The following is a 23,837-nucleotide window of genomic DNA, read 5'->3' on the forward strand; positions in this document are numbered from 1 at the left end:
TGCTTCCTGCTCAGGTACCCGATGGGGTGTCTCTCCCCCTTAGCATCGGCCTGCATCAGCACCGCGTCCAGCCCTGCCTCTGGGGCGTCGGTGACACTCTGAAGGGCTTGGCAACGTCCGGGTTTACCAGATTTACCGGAGCCTGGATTAGAGCCTCCTTCAGCGCACAGAGAGCCCCCTGGCACTGCTCGTCCAGACCAGCTCGTCTGGCTTCCCCTTCTTACACAGCTCAGTGATGGGGGCAGCTGGGGAGCTAGAGTGGGGTACAAACCTCCGGTTCTACCCCGCCATCCCGATAAAAGGCCTGGACCTGTTTCTTGGTCTGGGGAACAGGCTCCACCTTGTGGCCCAGGTACGACACCTCTGCCATCCCCACCTTACGCTTCCCCAGCTTTTACCGTCAGTCCTGCCTCCTTGGGGCAGCCCAGCAACCTCTTCACCTGGGACACGTGTTCCTCCCAGGTCTGGCTAAAGACCCAGATGTCATCAAAGGACGCCAGGACCAAGTTCTCCATCCCCCTCAGTAGCTGATCCACCCAGCGCTGGGAGGTGGCCGACACCCCATTGAGCTCGAAAGTCAGGACCAGGAACTGAAGCCCCAAGGGGGGTGGAGAAGGCAGATTTCAACCTGGCATCTGGGTCCAAAGGTACCTGCCAGTCGCCCTTGGTGAGATCCCTAGTAGAGAGGTAATGAGCCCCCCCCAAAGCCTGTCTAGAATCTCACCAGGCCTGGGCATGGGGTAGGCATCGGACACGGTGATGGCATTAAGCTTCTGATAGTTTGCAGCCTGTGCCCAGCACGCTCCCTCAGCTCCCCCAAGGAGGGATCCTCCTGCGGCTCGGTCTGGAATTCAGCTGCTGGGGAAGGGAGCGGGACCTGTTCCCTCTCGCGGGCTGGGCCTGGGGTCACAGCCCCACAGAGCCCTGTCCCGGGTCGCTCCCTCCCAGCCGTGGGATCACTTCCCAGCCGCGCCTCTGGACAAAGCGAACCTGGCTGGCAGCCGACCTGCCCTGCCTGTGTCCCCCCACTCAGCTGGGGTCTCAGCTCCCCCCGTGCTCAGCGCTGCCCTTGCTGTCCTAGTGGGGGCAGGCAGCGAGCTCTCTGCTCTCCTTATGGCATCAGAGCTAGCGGGAGCCCCCTCTGCGGGTGTGCAGGGGGGTGGGGAGCATCGGCCCCAGGGGCCTGGTTACAGGCAGGCAGGTATCCTGAGCCTAGCAGCTCCTCTCCCTGGCCAGCCGGAGCATCTGCATTTTCACTGACCATTTCCTCTCCGCCCATTGATTCCCTGGATTCAAATTCAAACCCTCGGCCGTTACAGGAACCGGGCCTGGATCCTGTCCCAAAGAGACACAGTCACCCCACAACGGGACCTCACAGCCGATATCCTGGAGAACCCCAACTACCAGCCAGCCCCACCCCTCCTGGGTCTGCACAGGGATCCGGGCCATAGGCAGGGCGAGGGGCTTCATCCCTGGGACCTTCACCCAGCTCACCCAGGCCCTCAGCATCTGGGGGGCTGCACCACCCAAGGCCTGACATCAGTTCTCTCTGTCCCAGGGTCTGGCCACCCCAGGAATGTCTCCCATTGACTATCACCTTCCGCTCCCCACTAGGGTCTGAGGGGCCTGGCCCCAGGAGCGTCCACACAGACATATACGTTGGGACCAGGAGTGGGAGCCCGTCCACCTCCCCACCCATTGGGCGGATGGTGTCTATGGCCTTGGGACCCAGCAAGGGAGCTAGACACCGGGGCTTTTCCGCAGGGTCCCCCTGGTTCAAATCGCCAGCCTGCTCAAAGGCAGTGGGGGTAGCATCCACATTCCCCCACCACCCCTTAACCAGGGGCAGCAATTTAGTCTCGAGGTTCCCTGCGGAACTGGCCCCCCGGGGTCTATCCCCACTCATGCCTGGGAGGTCCCCTAGGCCTCTCCGCTCCCCCACCGCCAGTTCATGCTGCTGCGTCTCCTGCAGCTCTTTCTCGGGCTCTCGCTGTCTCTCACAGTCCTCTTGCTCTCTCGCACTCAGCTCCAATCCCATCCGTCTCCGATCCCCCGATGGGGAACCCGATCGTGAAGACCCCCGTCTGGTCGGGGGACAGGAGTCTTGGGGATGCCTGACTCTCACTCCAGCTGCTCCCAGATCCTGCTATAGCCCCATTGGGGTCAGGAATCTGTTCCTTAGAGCGGTCATCCTCCTCCAGCTGCACGATGAACTGTGCTTTGGTGAACTTTCCAAGGCTCAGCCCTCTCTTTCTGCACCAGGTTACAATGTCCTTCTCAAGGAGACAGTGACAGGCCATCACTCCGCTCTTCCCAAGTTGTTGTGGACTCACAGGCCTGTGCGCTCTCAGCTCCCCACGGTCTCCAGGTCTGCCAGCCCTTCTCCAGGTCACCACCTCTTTGCCAGGGTCGAGCTGCAGACTCCTCTGCCCCTGGGACCGCTCGCTGCAGTCTCGAGGGGGACCCTGTTACTGCAACAGTCCTTCTCGCTGGTCACACTCTCCCAGGGGGTAAGAGTAGCTCCTTCGCCCCCTGAAACTGCCCCTCTATGAGCCTTCAGCACACCTGGTCCTCGTTAATCCCCCCTTCGTTTTACTGCTCCCCAGTTGCTTACTGCCGGATGCTCGGTCCACGGGGTGCAGTAGATCCCACCACTGCCACCAGTTGTCACAGAGTCACCGGACGATGCTCTGCATTTACTCCATCCAAAGCCAGGCAGGACTCTGGGGGAGCCTCCTCTCTCGGAGCAGCCTGTCTCCAGGGCAAGAAGCTTCCCCAGCTTCCCCCTTCCTGGGTCTGACCTCAGGGTATTCAGCCTCCCCTGCCCCACCGTGCGCTTCCCCCCAGCGAGTCCGCACAGGCGGGGTCCTGGGGGAGCCAGAGGGTCCTGCCCCCCCAACTCTGCAGTCAGATGTGACTCTCAGCCAGCCAGTAAAACAGAAGGTTTATTAGACGACAGGAACAGGAGCCAGAACAGAGCTTGTAGGTACAGGAAACAGGAGCCCGAAGTCAGGTCCATCTTGGGGCCAAGGAGGCCAGAGCCCTGTCTGGGCCCCGCTCCATTTCCCCAGCCAGCTCCAAACTCCATTTCTCCAGCCCCTCCTGTGGCCTTTGTCTCTTTTCCCGGGCCAGGAGGCCACCTGATCTCTGTGTTCTCCAACCCCTTCAGTTGGCTCCTTGCAGGGGAGGCCCCAGGCCATCAGTGGCCAGGAGACGGGGTGTCGGCCATTCTCTGTGCAGACAGCATCACGCTGGCCCACTAGGGCTCTGCAGCAATCACACCCCCTTATCCCACCCCCGAGATACTTCAGAACTGCATAGGGGAAACTGAGGCACCCAAACAGTATTCAGAGAAAACCTTAAGAACATTCCACTTTGTCACACCCAGCAGTGGGCCAGACTCCTGGGTTCCCCAGCCAAGAGCAGTGACAGTGGGTTGGGGAGAGGTTCAGCATTGGCCCGGACGCCTGTGGTTCCCCAGCCAGGGGCAGTGACAGTGGGTTGGGGCAGACCCAGCAGTGGCCTGGACCCCTGGGTTCCCAGCCCAGGGGAAGTGACAGTGAGTTGGGGACAGGTCCAGCAGTGGCCCGGATGCCTGGGTTCCCCAGCCGGGGGGCCCCGTGAGACGCTAAACTTTAACTTTCTTTTCTAGATGGCAACGGGAACCTGGCGTAAGAGGAAAATTGCCCCTGGCTGGGGACAGAAATAACCCCCCTGATCTCCCTCCCCCCCAAGCTCTGCCGGTGCCTCTCACTGCCGACCCGCAGCCCCCTGCTAGCCCAGCCCTGCCCCACCCCAGCCCTGCTGGTGCCCCTCACTCTGACCCGCAGCCCTCCTCCTCCCGGCCCTGGGCCCCCTGCAAACCCCCAGTCCTTGGGGCAAAGGGGCGAGTTGGGCTCTGGGTTTGTTTGCATTTTAATTGTGCAAAGGGGGGAAATTACATGTGCTTTGGCCTCGTAGCGGGGGTGTGGGGGTGTGTGTGTCCCCCCGTTTCCCTGCGCCCCCTGCTGGTGGGGAGGGGCCCTGCCCCATGTGTTGTGGTGAGTTGTGTCACCCCCCACCCCGTTCTCCCACCATGGGAGGGGGAACATGTCAGCGCTGGGCTAGAGCGAGAGACCCAGGGGAAGGGGGACCCAGAGCGAGGGGTGGAGAGAGAGAGAGCGGGGAGGGATGAAGGGGAGGGGCCTGGGGGTTGGAGGGGAGAGGGAGGGGGCTGGGGGGAAGGAGGAGGGGTAGGAGGGGTGGGGAAGAGGAGGGAAGGGGGCAGGGCTGGGGAGGGATGAAAGGAAGGGGCTGGGGGATGGAGGGGAGAGGGAGGGGGCTGGGGGGAAGGAGGTGGTAGGAGGGGTGGGGGTAGGGAAGGGGGAAGGGAGGGAAGGGGGCAGGGGAGGGGAGAGGGAGGAGGCTGGGGGGGTAGGAGGGGGTGGGGAAGGGGAAGGGGAGGGGAAGGGCAAGGGAGGGAAGGAGGGAACCGGGGGAAGCAGCGCTGGCCGCGGGGGGGGGGAGCGAGGGCTGGGGGAAGGGAGGCGCGGAGGGGGTGGGGGGGCGGGGTGGAGGGGGAGGGGGCGAGATAGAGGCGGGATAGAAGCGGGTGGGGGGAGACGCAGCGGACGCGGCGCAGGGACCCGGCTGCTCCTGCAGCGAAGCCCCCAGCCCAGGGGAGGCAAGTACCGGACCCCCCCCCAACACACGACACCCTCCATGCCACCCCCTCCCCCCATCCTCCCGTGCCTGACCCCCCTCCCCCATATCCTCCATCCCCCACCCTCTCCCGACCCCCAGGCTCATCTCCCCTCCATCCACCCGCCCCCACTCCCATCCCCCCTTTTCCCCGACACCCCGTTTTCCCTCCAGCCCGCTCACCCAGGGTGCTCTGTAGTCAACAGAGTATGGGGGCAGCATTTGGGGGTACAGTGGGCTGGGGGCATTTTGGGGGGGTGTGTTCAGGAGATTTGGGGAGAAACAGAGGCAGGGGTTGGGGTTTTTTTTGGGGGGTGCAGGCAGGGCTGGGGAGGTTGGGGGGCTGGAGATTTTGGGGGGCACAGAGGCAGGGTAAGGCTGAGGGACTTGGCGGGTACAGAGGCTGAGCTGGAGACCTTTGGTGGGCTGGAGGTTTTGGGGGCCACAGAGGCAGGGCTGGAGGGTTTGGGGGATTCTTTTTGTGGGGGTGGGGCACCTTGGGGTGATGGGGGAGGGGCTGTTCCACGTGAGGGCAGGTGTGTAGGGGGGCATCCCGTGTCTGCAGGTGTGAATGGCTGGGCAAGGGGGTGTGCAAAGCGTGCAAGGGAGACAGAGACGTGTCCCCAGAGCTCTGTGCTGGGTGTGTGGGATGAGGGGTACAAAGGGCTGAGCCCAGGGTGTTTGCACACGGGCGTGTCTCCCAGTGCCTTCAGCTCCCCGTGCGTGTGGCCGCCAGCCAGTGCGTGTGCCCAACGTCTCCCCCCGCCCGCCTCTATCCCGCCCCCCTCCCCCTCCATCCCGCCCCCCCCCCACGCCTCCCTCCTCCCCAGGCATGGCTCTCACAATCCGCACACGTGTCAGTTTCCTGGCATTTGCACACGTGTGTCTCCCAGTGCGTGTCTCCGGCACCCCCCCGCCATCTCCTGGCCTTTGCACAGGCGCGTGCCTCCCAGTGCCCATGTCGCCCGGCCTCTGCCCTCGCCCGTCTGCTTGCGGCTGCCCCCCCCCCGTATTTTCCGGTATTTCTCCAAGCCTGCGCGACGCCCTTTAACCCGCCTCTCCCTTCTCCGCCCCCCCTACAGACGCCGCCCTGGGCTGACCCCCTCCCCCCATGTCGGACGCCTCCCGCCCCAGCCGGGCGCCCCCCTACCCTTGTGGCCTCTGCGGGGCCGAGCGGCCCCGGCTGTGGGACCTGCGCGCCCAGGCCCGCTGGCACCCCGAGGGCCGCGGCTCCGGCTGCCCGACCTGCGGCAAGGCCTTGGCCCGCTCCTTGGCCCGGCTCCGCCACGAGGCCGCACACCGCGGGGAGAAGCCCTTCCGATGCGCTGAGCGCGGCAAAGGGTTCGCCCAGGTGGCTCAGCTGGAGACCCATGGCCGGGCGCACACCGGCGAGCGCCCCTCTGCGCCGTCACCTCAAGGGCCACGCTGGGGGGCGACCCCAGCCCTGCTCCCAGTGCCCCAAAGCCTTCAAGACCTCGGGGCACCGGCAGAAACACCGGCAGATTCACAGCAGGGACAGCGTGGCCGGGGGGCGGGGGCAGCGGCCGAAAAGCGAGGCGGGGCTGGGGGCGGAGGGAGAGGTGGGAAAGAGGGTGCCCCCGCCCCGTGCAGGGAGACTCGCCCCCTCCCGCTGTAGGGAAAGCTCATTGGGGTGCCCTTGGAGAGGGGGTGCAGAGGCTGCGGAACGCCCCAAATGGAAAGCAAGGTGAACCCCCAAATTAAAAGACAGCATCCCCCCCAAATTGTCACATTGCAGCCCCAAATTAAAAGCCAGGATCACCCCCAAATTGGCAGTAAGGTGCATGCCCAAGTTAAAAGCCAGGTTCACCCCCATATTTGCAAGTTGCACCCCCACATTAGAAGCCACGTTCTCCCCTCAAATTGGCAGCAAGATTCGCCCCTAAATTCAGCCGCAGATTCACCTTTTGATTGGCAAAATGTGGGTCCAAAATCAGAGCACGGCTCGCTCACCCACAGGGGACTCGGGTTCCCCCAAATGCTGACAGCAGGATTCAACCCCCACATTGACAGGTTCACCCCAAAAAAGCAAAGTTCCTCCCCCGAACTGGCAGCCAGGTTTGCCCCAAAATGTTGCCAAAATGTACCCCCAAATTATCAGCAAGGTTCACCCCACAATTCACAGCAAGATGCACCCCCAACTTTAGAACCCCCAAACTGGCAGCAGGCTGACCATCAGTTATAGAAAACACATCCCAAATTTACAGAGGACATCCCCAAATTAACAGCTCTCACCCTAAAATTTCATAGCATGGGTGACACCCAACATTCATAGGATGATTCCCTCAAGTTCACCCCAAATTTCTTAGCAGATTCACCCCCAAATTAACAGCCGGGTTCATGCCAAAATTTCACAGCATGCTCCTCCCCAGCTGTAAATAAAAGGGAAGCAGATCTTTCCCCCTTCCATAGACTCTGGGCCCCTGGGTTCCCTCTATCCCTCCTCTGGTTGGAGGTAAGGCACCTCTCTTTTTTGAGGGGGCTGTTTGATGGGGGGGTGCATGTCTATATTTCTCTATTGTGGCCTGATGTGCTCCAGGACTGGGAATTGCCAGATCGTTGTCTCTGTACTGACGTCCCCCACCCTGAACCCTGAAATGTTTATGGTGTCCCCCCACCCTGAAAAAGGACTCAGTCATCCTCCCTCATACAGTAAAATGTGGTCTGGTCCTATATACCCTATATGGGCCCTGTGTGGTTATTGGGAGCTGCAAGCAGAGTGCAACACCCCCGCTGGCCACCAGGGGGCATCTGAATAGCTGGGAGTGGCCCAGATGCCTGGGTTCTCCAGCAGGGGGCGCCCTGACATTGGTTAGGGAAGGGGGTCTGCAGAGGCCTGGACACCTGTGTTCTCCAGGGTGGGGGAGGGCCTGGTACTGGATGCGGGAGGGGTCCTTGGGTGGCAGGAATGGGGCGCTGTGACACCAGGATCAGAAGGTTTTGCTGTTCCATTTTATTAATGACTCTATATTAATGTTACATTATTAAGCCCAGTCTTGAGATGTGTGTGTGTGTCGGGGGGAGGTTCCCAGCCACGATCTGGAAAATTGGGTCCCTTCATTCCTCATCGTGGAGCTTCTGGAAGAAAAAGCAGAGAGGGAAAAGTGAGAGAGAAGGAAAGAAAGAAAGAAAAAGAGAGTGTGAGAGAAAAAAGATGGAATAACAGAGAAAAATGGAGTGATAAAGACAGATGGAGGGACAGAGGAAGACAGTGAGAAAGAAGATGGAGTTGAAAGAAAGAAAGATGGAGTGATAAGAAGGAGTGATAGGGAGAGAAAGAAAGAAATATGAAGTGATAGGGAAAGAAAGGAAGAAAAAGAAAGATGGAATGATAGAATAAGAAAGAAAAGGAATGAAAAACACCGAGTGATACAAAGAGAAAGGCTGAGTGATGCCCTTGGTGTGACAGGGTGGGGGTCAGGGCTGGGGTCTCTGGGTTAGGCCAGATGGACCGAGCGCTGTCCCCCCGGTTCTTCCCCCCGCCGGCCCCTGTCGCTCACCTTCCCCCCGGTGTCCCGGCTCTTGGCCCGCAGCTTGTTGACTTGAGACTCGGCGATGTCAGCCCGCTCCTCTGCCTCGTCCAGCTCGTGCTGCACCTTCCGGAACTTGGCCAGGTTGGTGTTGGCTTGTTCCTCCTGCCAGGGGAGAGAAACCGGGGTGTTACCCTGCGGAACTGCCCTCCACTGGATGTGCAGTGGGCCCTGGACTCAGCACAGGCAGGACCCTGCACCTGCCTGGGTACTGCCCTGGGAGGAGGGGAATGTCCCTGCCTCATTGGGGGCATAGAAAACAAATGGACTGTGTTAATGTGAGGAGCTTCCTGCTACTGGATTTGCAACAGATAAGAGCAGGAATGGGTACTAACAGGTTAGACCCAGGTACTAACAGGTTAGACCTATCCATCCTCTCAGCTGTCAACCTGTCCATCCATCCCCCTCCCCACTCAACTATCCACCCATTTATCTCTCCCTCCCATGCATCTGCCTGGCCTCTGCCCCAGTGGGAGTTAACACAGAGAACAACAACAACAACAACAACAAAATTAATATGTTTGCCTGTGGAACTACCAACCACTGGATACTCAGTGAACACAAGCAGACCATGGTTTGGACGGGGAAGGCAGGACTGGCTGGGATGAATGGCCAATGAGGGAAGGGGGAGCCTGGGCTGACTGGGCCAAGGGACTGATCCAGAGGGTCGGATACTCACCGCCTCTTCCGCCTGCCTCTTGTAGGCTTTGACCTTCATCTGGAGTTTGTCCACCAGGTCCTGGAGTCTCATCAGGTTTTTCTTATCCTCCTCGGTCTGAGGACAGAGGGGGAGAGAGAGATGGGGATGGTGGAGGAAGCATTAGTATAACAGCATCCCTGTCACCCCTGACCTCTCTGGCTGTGGGGTATCCAATGCCATCTGGAAACCATCTAAACTCCAGGCTCCAGACCCCATCTAGAATGGAAAGGACAGCTAGAAAATGGTCCTTTTCTCTGGTTCTAGAATGGACTCTAGATCAGATGGGGGACTTATGAAGAGCCGGACGTCAGAGGGGAAGGGGTAATGTGGGGAGGGTCTAGAGTCTGATTCTAGAAGGGATGGGTGGGTGGTCGGGTGGTAGGGCCTGGCTCTAGATCAAAGGGGGGCCAGCAAATCTGGCCTTTTAGTTCAAGTTTAAGAGCAAGAAGGCCTAGAGAATGACTCCAGACTCATATTTGTCTTCCCAGGGGGAAAGCGCCTGAGAACAAAAGATGCATTGGGGAGCTTATGGCTTGATTCTAGAAACAAGATGGATTTTAAAGCTCTGTTCTAGACCCAGAAGGCCCAGACTTGGGCTGTTCTGCACACAGAGACCTTTCCCCACTGCCCCATGGGCAAGTTCCTTCAGAATGAAAGCGACCCCATTGGGGACATGGCAGCAAGTGGGGTCTGATATTTGGTTCTAGAACCACCACAGCATTCTAGAATTTCATTCTAGAACAGGGTGCTTGGCTCGTGCTAGGCAGCGTCAGCCATCTCCACGGAAAAGCCTCTTTCAGAATGGAAGGACCCACTCCGAGTACAGTGTCTTTGGCTCTGGAACTGAGACAGCATTGAAGAGTACCCGCTCCAGAAGAGGAGCAAAGGAATGCTCTGTGCTGCTGTTCTCCCTTCCCCCGGGAAGATGGAAAAGCACTGCAGGGGTCCTGCCCCTCAATGCTGGAACTAGGAGCAATGATCTAGAAGCAGGAGAATATCACCTGGAGAATATGTTCTACATCAGGAGAAAACCGTCTGGAGTAGGGCTTCTGGAGAAGGTTTTTTTCCTAGATTAACATACCCCCCCCCAACCCCCAGGTACCTGGTAGGTGAGCTCCTTGATGCGGCGCTCACACTTCCTCATGCACTTGATGCTCTCCACGTTGCGCTTCTGCTCCGACTCCAGCTCGTTCTCGAGCTCCCGGACTCGCGCCTCCAGCTTCTGCAGCTGCTTCTTGCCGCCCTTGAGAGCCAGCTGCTCGGCCTCATCCAGCCGCAGCTGCAGGTCCTTGATGGTCTGCTCCATGTTCTTCTTCATCCGCTCCAGATGGGCGCTGGTGTCCTGCTCCTTCTTCAGCTCCTCCGCCATCATCGCTGCCTGCCGGCCAGAAAGAAGAGTCATTCCCTGCCCCCTGAGCCAGCCAGTCCCCCCACCCTCAGGCCAGATCAGAGCTGGTGCCCCCTGCAGGGGATGGCCCATGCCCCAATTCCCGCCCCCCCCCCACCCCCGAGCCAGCCTGTCCCTGCCTTGGGACCAGATTGGAGCTGGCGCCCCCTACAGGGCACAGGCCCCGTGTCCCATTCCCTCACACTCACATCGGTGATGGCTTTCTTGGCCTTCTCCTCGGCATTCCTGCACTCCTGCACGGCCTCCTCCACCTCTGTCTGCAGGTGGGACAGATCCGCCTCCATCTTCTTCTTCTGGTTGATCAGGCTGGTGTTCTAGAGGAACACAAGGGGTGGGGGGTGGTCAGGATGACCAAGAAACAAGGTGTCATCCAGTTATCAAGATCTCTGTTCCTTGTTCTTTCTGGAAGAGCACCTGGAATCCACCTGGAACCAGGATCCATAGCTGCATGGGAACTCGGGGGCGTCTTACAGGGACACCGAGCTGTGTTCTAGATCATGATGGAGCGCCAAGCACGGACACACACTGGGTTCTAGACCCACGCAGGGCTCCATGCTCTGCCCCCAGTTGGTTCTAAATAACAATAGGCCTAAAATATGCTCATTGCATTGGGTTCTAGATAACAGTGTGCTTAATGCAGATCAATGCCCCAGGTTCACCTAGACTTCACCATGACTCATACATGGCCATTAGCTGGGCTCTAGATCACTTCATGCACAACCATAAGCCAGCTTCTAGACATCAAGAGAGCTCCACACATGACCACAAGGTGGTTTCTAGACTGAGCGTGACACTTCTGATAGTTATGCTTGGGTGACTACCTGACCAATAATACTCTAGAACACTGGAGGAACTATTGACAGCAGTGAGAAGATGTTCTAGACTGGAATTAACAGAGGAGGATTGATATGCTACACCATCATGGAATAAGATTAATGCCTTGTTCTCGACTGTCACAAATGTGCGAGCCACTCAGCAGCAGTGGCCTCCATAGTCTAGATCATCATTCTAGAGAGGAAAGCCAAGGTTCTCAGACCATCTCAACTGGGGTTCAACAAATCCACACCAATGTTCTAGCTCTTGCAGCTATTCTAGAGTGAGTGGATTTTTGTGCTGGAGAAATGAGCTGGTTGCCTGCGGTATAGATCATCAACCCTGGAGAACCACAGACCCACCATCCATGCTCCCGGGCAGACAGAATTCTAGATGTGGCTGCTCTGGAGCATGACATTCTAGGTCACTCCTGCTACAGTGAACGAGCCCTCTAGATGACAGATCTCTGCAGATCAGCCCAAGGACAGGAGATTGGGTGCAAAGGGAGCTCCAAGATGGAGGAGTTAGGAGTCAGAGGGTCCCCATCTCTCTCACCTGGGTGTGGAGCAGCTGGACTCTCTCGCTGGCTTCTATCAGCTCCTGCTCGGCCAGTTTCCGGGCACGCTCTGTCTGCTCCACCACTGCCCGCAGCTCCTCCAGCTCGGCCGTCAGCAGGGAGTTCCGCCGCTCCACAATGGCAATGTTCTCCTTCAGGTCCTCATTGGCCCGGATAAAGTCATCCAGCTGCAGCTGGGAGTCCTGTGGGCACAAACATGTAGGGCTACAGGAGACCCCCCCCACACCAGCCAGCATATCCCCTGTCCTGGGGCCAGGTGGGAGCTGACCCCCCTCCCCCGCAGAGGGGAAAGGCCCCATTCCCTGCCCCCTGGAGGCCCTGTTACCTTCAGCTGGGTCTGAGCAGCCTTGAGGTGGCTCTGGGCCTCGGCCGCCATGCGGTTGGCATGGCTCAGCTGGATCTCCATCTCGTTGAGGTCGCCCTCCATCTTCTTCTTGACCCTCAGCACCTCGTTGCGGCTGCGGGTCTCGGCGTCCAGCGAGGTCTGCAGCGAATCCACCACCCGCAGGTGGTTGCGCTTGGCCTGCTCCATCTCCTCATCCTTCTCCGCCAGCTTCCGCTCAAAATCTGCCTTGAACTGGCTAAACTCCAGCTGGGCCCGCAGGATCTTCCCCTCCTCATGCTCCAGAGAGGCCTGGAGGTGGGAGGGGGGAAGGATGAATGAGTGAGAGAAAAGAGAGAGAGAGATTAATACATAAGGGAAGGAAGGAAGAAAATGAAATGGAGATGAAAGAAAATGTAGAAATGAAACAAAGAAACAGATGTAGAAGTGAAAAAAGGAAGAATGCAGAAGAGGGAAAGAAAGGACAAAATGGAGACAAAGACATAAGAAGGAAATAGCATGAAATGAGACATGGAAAGGAATGAATACATGAAAGGAAGAAAGAATCAGTGAATGAAAGCAGGAATGAAACAACGGGGGAAAGAATGAGTGAAAAATGAGGTAAGGAAAGAAATAATGAACCAGCGAATGAAAAGAGGAATAAATGAAGGTGTGATGGGGTGCGCTTGCCCTGCACGGGTACTGCAAGGGTTAACTCTACTCTCTGGGCCCAGGAGGCCACGCCCCCTCGGCCCTGCTGGGCATGCTCCAGCTGGAGACTAGGTATAAAAGGGAGCAGCTCGGCTCATTGGGGGCTGACTGTGCAAGAGGGAGGTCACACGCTGCAGGCTCCAGCCAGAGCCGCAGAGACCCAGGAGCATGCCCAAGAAGTGATGGAGCGGCTGAGAGCCGCACAGACCAAGGAGCCCGGAGACGCCAGGACCACGGCCCCGGGGACAGGGCAGCTCAGGGGGACAAGACGTTGTGCCGAGTGGTGCGAGCGTGTTGTGGGCGGACTTCCACTGCCAGGGCCCTGAGCTAGGAGCCGGTGGAGCAGGGAGGGCCCGGGTCCCCCTACCTGGCCGCCACCCGCCTCTAGGTGGCAACCTACTTCCCTGACTGGCCGCTAGGCCACACAGCCCTGCTGAACAGGGCAGCCCTCCTGACTCTGCTGCAAGGCCATGCGGCGCTGAGAGAGAGCAGCCACAGTGACTTTTACCCCGAGTCCCACTATCCCAAACAAGGGTGCGACGAAGCTGAGGATTTCTGTCGTGTTTTACACGAATACCACGTGCGCGCCTCCGTTTCCCTGCGTGCTGCATGTTTAACAAGGCGGTGGGAGAGGGTTTGTTGTTGCAGAGGGCCAGGTGTGACCTTGCCTGGCAGCTGGGGCCCCCAGACAACGGCCTGGAGATGGGGATCCCTAACAACCGATGACCTGGAGACTGGGAGGCTCAGCTCGGACGTCACAGCTGGTTCAGTGGGAGGACAAAATGCTGAGGATGGAGGACCCCGGTGACCCAACCAGCCAGTTCCAGCCAGAGGGGAACAAAGGACGGAAGGGAGGGCCCCAGCGACCTGTTTACCTGGGACGGAGGACAAAGGACGGGGAGGAGCTGTTGGGTCCAGTGATATCAGGGTCTCTGGGCTGGGGAGAGAGAGAAGCCAGAGCCCCCCTGGATGCAGGAGGGACCTAGATGTGCTGTACTGAGGGTTGCTAGGCCCGAGGGCCCAGAGAGCTTCCTATGCTGGGTTCAGACGCTCAATAAACCCTCCTGTTTTATGCCGGCTGAGAGTCGCTCCGGTCTAGAGATCAGGGGGTCATTGTTTCCTCTGGGCACGGAGGCCCCGGGGGGCCAGAGCAAGGGGACTCCCTGAGGGGGCCCAGGCGAGCGACAGGCGTGCTGAGGGCTCAGAGAGGTGCGGTTCCAAGAGGCAGAGGGGCTTGACCCCCGGGAGAGAGTGGGCCCCCAAGAAGGGCTGTACCGCTGAAGGAGGTTCCTCCCAGGGAGCGTATGGAGCCGGGAGAGAGCACGAGTCCTGTGAGTCTATGACAAAGGGGTGATCGTATGGACTCAGCCGCGAGCAGATAATGACCCTCACCCCACCCCAGGAGGGGACGGGGTGCGCTTGTCCCACGGCAGAAGGAATAAAAGAAAAAAGGGGACAGAGAAAGAAAGAATGAGCCAATGGAGAATGAAGAACTGGAAGAGCAGACAGACCGACCAACCAAGCCGGCGCTGGGGGGTTCCCGGCTGACCCCCATGCGGCTCTGGGAAAGGGTGCTCGGCCGTGCCCCTCACCTCAGCCTCCTCCAGCGCCGCCTGCAGCTCCATCTTCTCGGCCTCCAGCTGCTTCCGCACCTTCTCCAGCTCATGCAGGTTCTTGCCTCCCTCACCCAGCTGCTCTGTCAGGTCCGAGAGCTCCTCTGCGGGGGGAGAGAGACCGGACTAAGCAGGAGGCGGGTCATGGCTAGGGTGGGAGATTGTCCTACCCCAGCCTGGGGCCAGTGGGTGCTGTGCTGCAGGGACTGGGGGCAGGGGGTGCCGGGGAAGGGGGCGGGGAGTCTCACCCTGTAGGTTCTTGTTCTCCCTCTTGAAGGTCTCCAGATGCTCCAGCGACTCCTCGTAGGCGTTCTTCAGCTTGAAGAGCTCGGTGCTGAGCGACCGTGCCTCCTTCTGCGAGGACTCCAGCTCCATCTGTGACTCCTCGAACTTCTGCTTCCACTCGGACAGGATCTGGGGAGATGTGGGGCATTGTGAGAGGGTCAACCCAAAAGAGGAGCCCTCTGCCCCCCCAAGATCTCTCTCCCCTTCTCTCTCTCCTCCTCCCTGTCTTTGTTCACTGCTCCCTTCTCTCTCTCTGTGGCTGTATTTAGGCTTGGAAGGATTGGCTTTTTATCGGTCAACATCAGGAACTTTGATTTTGCCGCAGACACACCCACCCATGAAAAAATATTTCTATCAATGATAACTGAAATTTGCAGACAGGCAAAGTAAGAAAAACCCAACTTGGGAAATTATTTCAGGCTATGGACTTTGTCTGATTTGCCACACGACGTTGCCAGTGTGTGTTTTAACAGTCAGGAAGCTCTAAATTTTGGTATCGCAAGATGTTTGTTGCCGTTAGAAAATGACCTTTCCCTCCCCCAGCCCCAATTGTCTGACCTCGCCAGAATTTCCAGCAACATTTAAATCAATTAAAAATAAAGAAACATTAAAACGCCATCATTTTGTGGCCACTGCGAAAATTTAAATTGATTAAAAAAAGCTTAACAATAAACATCAACATTATCTGTTGAAATTATACGAAAATAAAAATAGAAAACTGCCAAATCTAGTTTTCTTTCTTTCTTTTTCTTTCTCTCGCTTTAATCTTAATTCCTATTTGTGCTATTTCATTCATTCTTTCATAAGCTGTTTTCCCTTTCTGTCATTGCTGTATTTATTTCTTCCTTGATTCTATTCATTTCATTCATTTATTGGCTCAATTTTATTCTCTTTCTTTGCTTTATTTCATTCTTTCCTTCCTTCATTCCTTTGTTGTTTCTTTGCCCTATTTCTTTCTTTCATTGTACCCACGGCTTGCTTTTTTTCTTTGGCTCAATTTTATTATTTTCCTTCTTTGTTCCTTGACTCATTGGATTCATTCTTTCTTTGCTCTGTGGCATTCCCTTCTTTCCTTTTTTCTTGTTTCTATTTCAATTATTCCTTCCTTCCTCTCTCCCCCCTCCCCCAGCCCCACCTTGTCGAAGTTTCTCTGCTTCTTGTCCAGGGCGGCGGCGGCGGCGTTCGACCGCTCCACGTCCACCATCAGGTCCTCGATCTCATTCTGCAGCCGGTGCTTGGTCTTCTCCAGCGATGAGCACTTGGCATTCACGGCCTCCACGGCCTCCTCCGCCTCCTGCAGCCGCTGCGCCAGCTTCTTCCTGCCACCGGGGGGCGACAGACACCATCAGCCACTGGGGAGGGGCCTAGCCTCTTTCCCTGCCCTCCGGGCTTGGAGTTACAGGGGGTTCCCAGCAGAAAATCCCTGAGACACTGGGCGGGTGTGGTGCATTGGATCCTTATGCTTGAGACCATTCTAGACAAAAAGCAACTCTGGTTGCCTGTGTAAGGCTCTCGACCATCCCAGCATGGAGCACCCCACTGTTGTGGTGTTGGTCCCCATCTCTCATCTGTTCACACCTTTCTAGACCCAATTTGGAGCAGGGCAGCTAGAATTTGCTCTGAGGTTCAAGATCAGAGGCCAAGCCACCCCATGTAGGCCCCAATTGAGTGTGCAGTGGTAGGGCTGCAGGCTTGGTCTGTACCTCCCTCCCTGAGGTTCTAAAGGAAGATCTAGACCATTCTAGACCTTCCCCAGGGTGGATCTGCCGAGCCCCCTCTTTAAGATTCTAGGGCAAATGAGAGCCTGCCGGGCACAGATGAAAGAGTCCAAGAGGTTTGGCCTGGATCCCAGCACTGGTTCCCTAGATGGCCATGTAGAATGCTCTAGACCATAGCTCCATATCAGGACAGTGCTTGTGGAACAAAGCTCCAAGGGCCCATTGTTACGTGGAGATCATGGAGCCTACAAGGGTTGGGCCTGGACCTTGTACCTGATGTTCTAGACCGTTCTAGGACTGCTTTCCAGAAGAGCCACACAGATTCAACCTGTTCTTCTAGAACAAATCTCCCAGATTAAAACTTCCTGAGCACAGGTGAAAGAAGGGGTGAGGTTTCTCTGATAGTCTCTGACATTGCAGAGGATTGGTCTATACTGATCTAGAATGAACTCTAAGTTCCATAGGGTAGTCTGGCTAATTTTTCGAGAAGGGCTCCCACCTACCTTAGTGCTGGTACTGTGGGTGGAGGACATGTGGTGTGGGGGGGGTCTCTCTTCCAACCAACAAGCTTTTTGCTCGTCTTATATGCTGAGAGTGAAAATATAACCCGAGCCAAAAGCTTCCCTGTTAGACAAAGCAGCTGAGAACCCCATTGTCCGGGGCTGAGCAGGGGCACTCAGCAGGAAAAAGGGGTGGGAGGGATGGAGAGCGAGAGATGAGGAAAGAAATAAGGGAGATGGGGAAGAAAAGATGTAAGAATGACGGAGGATGAGAGAGAAAGAAGGTTAAAAAAGAAGGAATGAAAAAACCCAAAGAATGAAAAGAAGGAAGAACAAAAGGAGAAAAGAAGGTAAGAAAATGGCAAAAAAAGCCGAGAGGCTGGGAAAAGAAGAGGAGAGAAGGAGAAGGAAAAGGCCACCCGCACCCACCACGGCTCTGCCCGGCACTCACTTGGCTTCCTCCAGCTCCTCCGTCCGCTGGATGGCGTCTGTCTCGTACTTGGTTCTCCACTGCGCCACCTCGGAGTTGGCCTTGGAGAGTGAGCGCTGCAGCTCGGCCTTTGCCTCCGTCTCCTCCTCGTACTGCTCCCGCAGCAGGTCGCAGTCGTGCCGGGCCGACTGCAGCGCATGGGCCAGGGCGTTCTTCGCCTGGGGCGGGGGACGAAGAGCTCTGCCGGTGCCCCTCACTCCGAACCCGCAGCCCCCTGCTAGCCCAGCCCTGGGCTCCTCAGATCTGCCGGTGCCCCTCACTCCTGACCCAGAGCCCCTGGTAGCCCAGCCCTGCCCCCACCCCAGCTCTGTGATCACTCCTGACCACAGACCCCTGCTGGCCCAGCCCTGGGCTCCCCCCACTCCCAGCTCTGCCGGTGCCCCTCACCCCTGACCCGCAGCTCCCTGCTAGCCCAGCCCTGGGCTCCTCAGATCTGCTGGTGCCCCTCACTCCCGACCCACAGCCCCCTGCTATCAAATCACCTTGGTTTCCTCCTCCAGCTGTCTCTTTAAGTCCTCCATCTGTTGGGTGTAGGACTGTTTGCCCCGGGTCAGCTGGGAGATCAGGGCCTCCTTCTCCTCTAGCTGGCGGGACAGTTCACCTGCGGGGGGCAGAGAATAGGGTAGGGCAAAGGTTGGGTCAAGATTACAGAGATAATCGGGGTTAGTGGGACAGGGGTACAATCAGGGTTAGTGGGTGAGGGGTATAATCAGGGTTAATGGGTTAGTGTCAGGGGTACAATCAGGTTTAGTGGGTTAGGGTTAGGAGTATAATCAGGGTTAGTGGGTCAGTGTCAGGGGTACAATCAGGTTTAGTGGGTTAGGGTCAGGGTATAAACAGGTTTAGAGGGTTAAGGTTAGGGTTATAACCAGGGTTAGTGGGTTCGGATGGTGACTGGGTTTAGGATGAGTAGTTAATTCCGGTGCTAGACCAAGGTAAAAGTTGGGGTAGGGCTAAGATTAGGGTTAGAGTTAAGATGAACATTAGGATGGGGAGACGGTGGAGCCTCGGGGGCAAGGGGAGGGGCAGGGGGCAGAGCCCCAGTGCTGTCAAGGGAGGGGCCTCACCATTCTCCGTCTGCAGTTTGGCTCTCTGGGTGCTGGTGTCATTCAGTGCTCTCTGTGTCTCCTCCAGTTTGGCCCGGTGCTCAGCCGCCTGGTCCTCTAGCGTGCGGGACAGCTTCTCCAGGCTGACCTGGCAGGGATGGGGGAGAAGTGGGGGAACGAATGAACACAGAATGGACCGAAAATACCCCCAAAGAGAAACCAAAAAAGAAAAGCGTGAAAATAACCTGTAAAACCTGAAAGAATGCAAGGCTGAAAAAGAATGAATGGAAAAAGAATGAAAAAGTGAAAGTAAAAAGAAGGCATGAAAGAACTAAAGAAAAAAGAAAGAGAAAAAGAACAAAAGAATTAAAGAAATGAAAGAGGAAAAAAGTGAAAGGAAAAAACCCAAAGGAATTAAAGAGTGAGGGAACTGGAACAAAGGAATAGAAGAAAGGAAAATGCAAGAATGAAGAAACAATAGTTGAAATGAAAAATAACAAGAGTGACAAAGAAAAAAAGAAAGGAATGAAACAACAAAAGAATGAAAAAAGGAGAAATGAATGAAAGAAAAAGAACTAAAGAACAAAAGAAAAAAGAGAATGAAAGGAAAATGAACAAAAGACAAAAATGAAACCAAACCAAATAAAAAACTCAACAAATGAGAAAACGAAAGAAAAAAGGAAAGCAAGGAAGAAAAAGTGCTCCAAGCCTGGCCTCTTCCATCAGCCCTGGCCCCTCCCTCTCCACCCCTGGACCTGCCCCCTGGGAACCTTGGCTTTGAGCAGCTGCTCCAGGTTGGAGCTGATGTCGTCCAGCTCCAGCTTGAGCTCGCTCTTCTCCTTCTCCAGCTTCTGCTTGACGCGCTGCAGGTTGTCGATCTGCTCGCCCAGCTCGGCCACCGAGTCGGCGTGTTTCTTGCGCAGGGTGGCGGCCGTGGCCTCGTGCTGCAGCGTGGCCTCCTCCAGGTCCCGCCGCATCTTCTGGAACTCCGCCTCCCGCTTCTTGTTCAGCTCGATCTGCACCGAGGTGGCGCCGCCCGCCTCCTCCAGCCGCTCGCTGATCTCCTCCAGCTCCCGCGACAGGTCCGAGCGCAGCTTCTCCACCTTGGCCCGGGCCGTGCGCTCCGCCTCCAGCTCTTCCTCCAGCTCCTCGATGCGCGCCTGCAGCCGGAGAGAGACCCATGGGCTTAGACACGCCGAGAACACCATGCATTCTAGAGCAGGCAGGAACAAGTGGGTCTGGGTGTAAAGTAATACAATGTCCTAATCCACATCTAGAACACTGTGGTCTAGATCAGATTAAAAATCTGGGTTCTAGAAACAGAAGGACACAGGGTTCCTGTTCAATCTGAAGAGAGCAAAATAAAACAGTTTCCTCAGATCAATCTTGAATACCTAGTGTTCTAGACCAGAAAGGGGAATCTGGGTTCCAAAGCACACGGAGCATGAACCTAGAATTGCAGTTCTATACCTAGTTCTAGAGTGATGTCAAAAGTACCCCATACAGGCAGAGATCCTCTTGTTCTAGAGTGGAATAGAGGGCAATGATAGAAACAAGACACACTCTTTTATTTTAGAGATGCACAAACACAAGGTTCCAGAAGGTATATTTCCTTTCGGCTCTGGACTGGTCCTAAGATGGCCGACTAGAACCCAAGCACTCACTTATGGTAGAGCGGCACCAAAAGGGACAGTCTCTTGTCCGGGTATTGAGGTAGTCTCCTAGAACAAAAATGATGCAGCTCATTCCAGAGCAGCTTCTCCAGTTCTGGGATGGAAGTGAGGGATGTTCCAGAGCAAGAGAAAGGCACCCACCTGCAGCTCCTTCAGCTTCTTCTGGAGCTGCAGGCCCAGGGCTTGCTCATCCTCTATCTTGCTGTTCTGCTGGTTGATGTCAAACTCCTTCCTGCAAAGAGATTTAGAGAGATGAATCCCCCTCTGTGCTCCGAGCACATTGGATTGTGCAAAGAGCAACCCTCTTACTTTTTCAGCTTCTCTTCCAGCTGCTGCTTGTCATTCTCCAAATCCATGATATTCTCCTGGGTCAGCTTCAAGTCCCCTTCCAGCTTCCTCTTGGCTCTCTCCAGGTCCATCCGGATCTTCTTCTCCTGCTCCAGGGAGCCCTCCAACTGAGAGAGAAAAAGGTGTGTTATTGGTAATACTTGCATCTCCGAGGCATTCCCAAACTCAGCCTGGAGGACATTCAATCCAATCCAACCAAGCTTGAGGACACCCAACCCAACCATTCAGTCCAACCCCTAGTGCTGTGCTCTGACACTGTGGTCAGCACTGACTGTGCATGGAGACTAACCCCTACTGAGTCCCCTGACCCTGCTCCCTGCAGCTAAATGCCTCCTTGGAGTCCAGGAATACTCACATCATCTGCCTGTTGCTCCAGCTTGAGTTTGGCTTTGGTCAGAGTGTTGACCTTGTCCTCCTCCACCTGCAGGTCATCCAGTGCTTGCTGATGAGCTTCCTGCAGAGACTTCTTCTCCTTGGTCAGTTTAGCTATTATCTCATCCAGACCGGCCATCTCCTCTGTCAGGTTCTTCACCTAGTGGAGAAGGAATCTGGGATGTGAAGATTCTGGGATTAACAGGCCTGGACCCAAATGCGATATCTCAGTTGGGGTCCTCACTTTTTTTCTCAACCCAACTGACCTTGTGCGAACTAAACCCAACTTAACCAGCCTTGAATTGGCTCAACCTAAACCGACCCAACCAGCCTGGAGGACAGTCAACCCAACCCAGCTCAACTCTACCAGCTTTGAAAACATTCAACCCAGCCAGTCTGGAGGATACTCAGCCCAGCACAACCAGCCTTGAGGACATTAAACTCAACCCAAGCAACCTTGAGGACATGCAAGTCAGCCTCACCCAATCAGTCTTGAGGAGACTCAACCCAACCCAAATAGCCTTGAAGCCACTCATCCCTTCTACGTCTTCACCTTGTTCTCTGTCGCATGTTTCTCCTTCTCCACCTTGGCCAGGGTCAGCTCCAGGTCATCAATGTCCTTCTTGAGCTCCGAGCACTCGTCCTCCAGCTTCCTCTTCTTGGCTGTCAGCTCAGCATTCATCTCCTCCTCATCCTCCATTCGCTCTGTCAGCTCCTTCACCTTGGCCTCCAGCTGGATCTTGTTCTTGATTAGCTGGTCACAGCGCTCCTCAGCATCATTCAGGTTGTCCTGCTCCTGTGAGTGGAAGTAGAGAGAGAGAGAGAGAATGTAAGGGACAAGGAAGTGGGGGGTTGGACCTCTTACTCCTGATCGTAGAGTTAGGGCTAGGGTCCAGCTATAGGGTCTATGGGTGTCCCATTGCTCATGGCATGGAGACCAGGGCTGAGAGCCCCCTTTTGGACTATGGGGCCTAGACAAGATTTGGTATGGAGGGTTCCCATTATGCAAAGCTGGAGGGACATGGCTCAGGGCTTCCCATTGCGAGGTGTGGGGCCCAGATGGGGTTGGGGTACCCTGTAATTCACAGATGGGGGAAGGGAAGGACTGAGGGCTCACCCATGGATTGTGGGGATCAAAAGGGTTTCAGGGTGGGGACCCCCATCATGTACAGTCCAACCAGTCATGAGATCAATCAACCCAACCCAAAGACATGGGCCCTGGGTTGTGGGGGGATCTGGGCCAGAGGGAACCCTATCACTCACAGCCTGCACTTGCAGCTGGAGATCGTTCTTCTCCTGCAGCAGAGAGACCATCTTCTCCTCCAGCTCCTTCCTCCGGGCCTCCGACTTCTCTAGCGCCTCCTTCAGGCGCCCAAACTCTTCCTTCATGGTCTGTACAGGGGCAGGGGAAGGATTAGACCAAAAGGAACATATAGACCAGTATTGGCCCATCTCACCCCACCTCATTAGCCTGGACCAGAGCAATGAGCCCATCTAGCAGTATTTATCTATGAACCCATCCATCTGGCCACACATATATCCCCCCCTTCCTCTGTAATATCCATCCATCAGTCCACCCACACATATATCCCTCCATCCCTCCCTCTGCAAGATTCATCCATCCACCCGATCTACAGCTATGCTAAACAGTTACCGTCTTTTCCATCTCCCCTTGAGCAAAATAATTTCCACTGCCAGAGTGAAACCAGAACTGAACCCACCATCCCAGGTGAGCAGCCATCTGCATTGGGCTGCCTTCAGTTCTTTCTTCTGAGCAGCTACATTTGACCTAGAACCCAAGTAAATTCCCCAAATGGTTCCAGTTAACCTAGAAACCAGCTGAGGGTTTAGTGGCTTAGAACAAAGTTGTGTCTTGCATTTGGCCTAGCTACCAGCTCCTTTTCCTAAGTAGTTCCAGTTGACCAAGAACCCAGCTGCTGGTTGTATATGATCTAAAACACATCCCTGAAGCCAACTTCAGCTAATCCAGAACCCAGCTCCTCAAAGTGAATAGACCCAATTGAACTAGAATGCAGCTGGAGCTGCATGTGACCTAGAACCCAGATCATCAAACCAAACAGTTCCAGATGACCTAGATCACAACTACAGGCTAATTCGACCTAGAACTCAGTCCCTCATCCCAATCAGTTCAAACCAACCTAGAACCCATCTAGGGATCTAGAACCCACCAGAGGTTGTGTTAAAACAAGAACCCAAGTTTGTTGCATTAACCTAGAACCCAACTCTGCAAACGGTTGACATGACTGACTTGCATTTGACCTAGAGCCCACCTCTGTCCCTGAGCAGTCACAGCTGAGCTAGACCCCCATGCAATTGCCATGGGCCTAGCGCCCATCTCTATCTCCCGAGCTCTTCCAGATAATCCAGTTCCCCAGGACCACTGCAGCCCCTGCTCCCACCCTTTGACCTTACCTGCATCTCCTTCTCCGTCTCAGCGCTTTTCAGGAGTGGTTTGATCTTGAAGTAGAGCTTCATCCAGGGCCAGTTCTTCACCCCCATGAAGGCCCGGATGTTCCACTGAATAACCAGCAGGGCATCCCTGCATGGTGGCAGAAAGAACCACTGAGGGTGACCCAAGCCCTGCCGAGTGTCCACAAACCTCACAGCTCGGCGGTTGGGAGGTAGAGAGGGTGAGCCACCTGTTGGGACCCAACCAACTTGTTTCACCCAATGGCCGTGCTGATTTTGCTGCTCTGGAGGGTCCCAGATGGATGCGTGTGTGGGGCTCAGACCCATCCAGTTGAGTTCTCCATGGGGTCTTCCAAGGAAGCCCCCTGCCTGGCCCCACTCAAACCGGCACAGGAAGGGCTGTGTCCCCTCTCACCTGCGCTCTAAGATCTTCTTGAACTCAATACGCATGAGCTGCCCCCGTGATTGGGCCTGGATGCGGGTGATGATCCGGGCGAGCCGCTCATCCCGCATCTCCTCCAGCAGCCCCAGCAGCCCAGCCTTGAAGAACACCTGAGGGGGGGAGATTAGATAGATAAATAGAGAGAGGGGTGGATGGGACTA

The 23,837-nt window shown here is 56.1% G+C and overlaps 1 protein-coding gene across 2 annotated transcripts in view; it reads right to left on the reverse strand.

Annotated features, from left to right (window-relative positions):
• Positions 1 to 7,755: 7,755 nt before the first annotated feature.
• Positions 7,756 to 23,837, reverse strand: part of LOC144258705 (myosin-6) — a 38,919-nt gene continuing 22,837 nt past the window's right edge. For both annotated transcript variants that reach the window (XM_077806909.1, XM_077806908.1), the window contains exons 19-39: positions 23,650 to 23,786; positions 23,238 to 23,364; positions 22,068 to 22,196; positions 21,358 to 21,600; positions 20,788 to 20,964; positions 20,394 to 20,539; positions 20,226 to 20,316; positions 19,182 to 19,571; positions 18,433 to 18,559; positions 17,848 to 17,966; positions 17,327 to 17,523; positions 15,793 to 15,976; positions 14,621 to 14,786; positions 14,352 to 14,476; positions 12,052 to 12,360; positions 11,705 to 11,908; positions 10,525 to 10,650; positions 10,031 to 10,306; positions 8,908 to 9,003; positions 8,199 to 8,333; positions 7,756 to 7,776 (exon numbers count right to left, since the gene is read on the reverse strand). In XM_077806909.1, coding sequence (XP_077663035.1) covers positions 7,756 to 7,776; positions 8,199 to 8,333; positions 8,908 to 9,003; positions 10,031 to 10,306; positions 10,525 to 10,650; positions 11,705 to 11,908; positions 12,052 to 12,360; positions 14,352 to 14,476; positions 14,621 to 14,786; positions 15,793 to 15,976; positions 17,327 to 17,523; positions 17,848 to 17,966; positions 18,433 to 18,559; positions 19,182 to 19,571; positions 20,226 to 20,316; positions 20,394 to 20,539; positions 20,788 to 20,964; positions 21,358 to 21,600; positions 22,068 to 22,196; positions 23,238 to 23,364; positions 23,650 to 23,786 — 3,525 coding nt within the window. The remainder of the gene's footprint in view (positions 7,777 to 8,198; positions 8,334 to 8,907; positions 9,004 to 10,030; positions 10,307 to 10,524; positions 10,651 to 11,704; positions 11,909 to 12,051; positions 12,361 to 14,351; positions 14,477 to 14,620; positions 14,787 to 15,792; positions 15,977 to 17,326; positions 17,524 to 17,847; positions 17,967 to 18,432; positions 18,560 to 19,181; positions 19,572 to 20,225; positions 20,317 to 20,393; positions 20,540 to 20,787; positions 20,965 to 21,357; positions 21,601 to 22,067; positions 22,197 to 23,237; positions 23,365 to 23,649; positions 23,787 to 23,837) is intronic.

Source organism: Eretmochelys imbricata, unplaced genomic scaffold, assembly GCF_965152235.1.
Source record: "Eretmochelys imbricata isolate rEreImb1 unplaced genomic scaffold, rEreImb1.hap1 Scaffold_35, whole genome shotgun sequence".
In the NCBI taxonomy this organism is placed as follows: domain Eukaryota; kingdom Metazoa; phylum Chordata; order Testudines; family Cheloniidae; genus Eretmochelys; species Eretmochelys imbricata.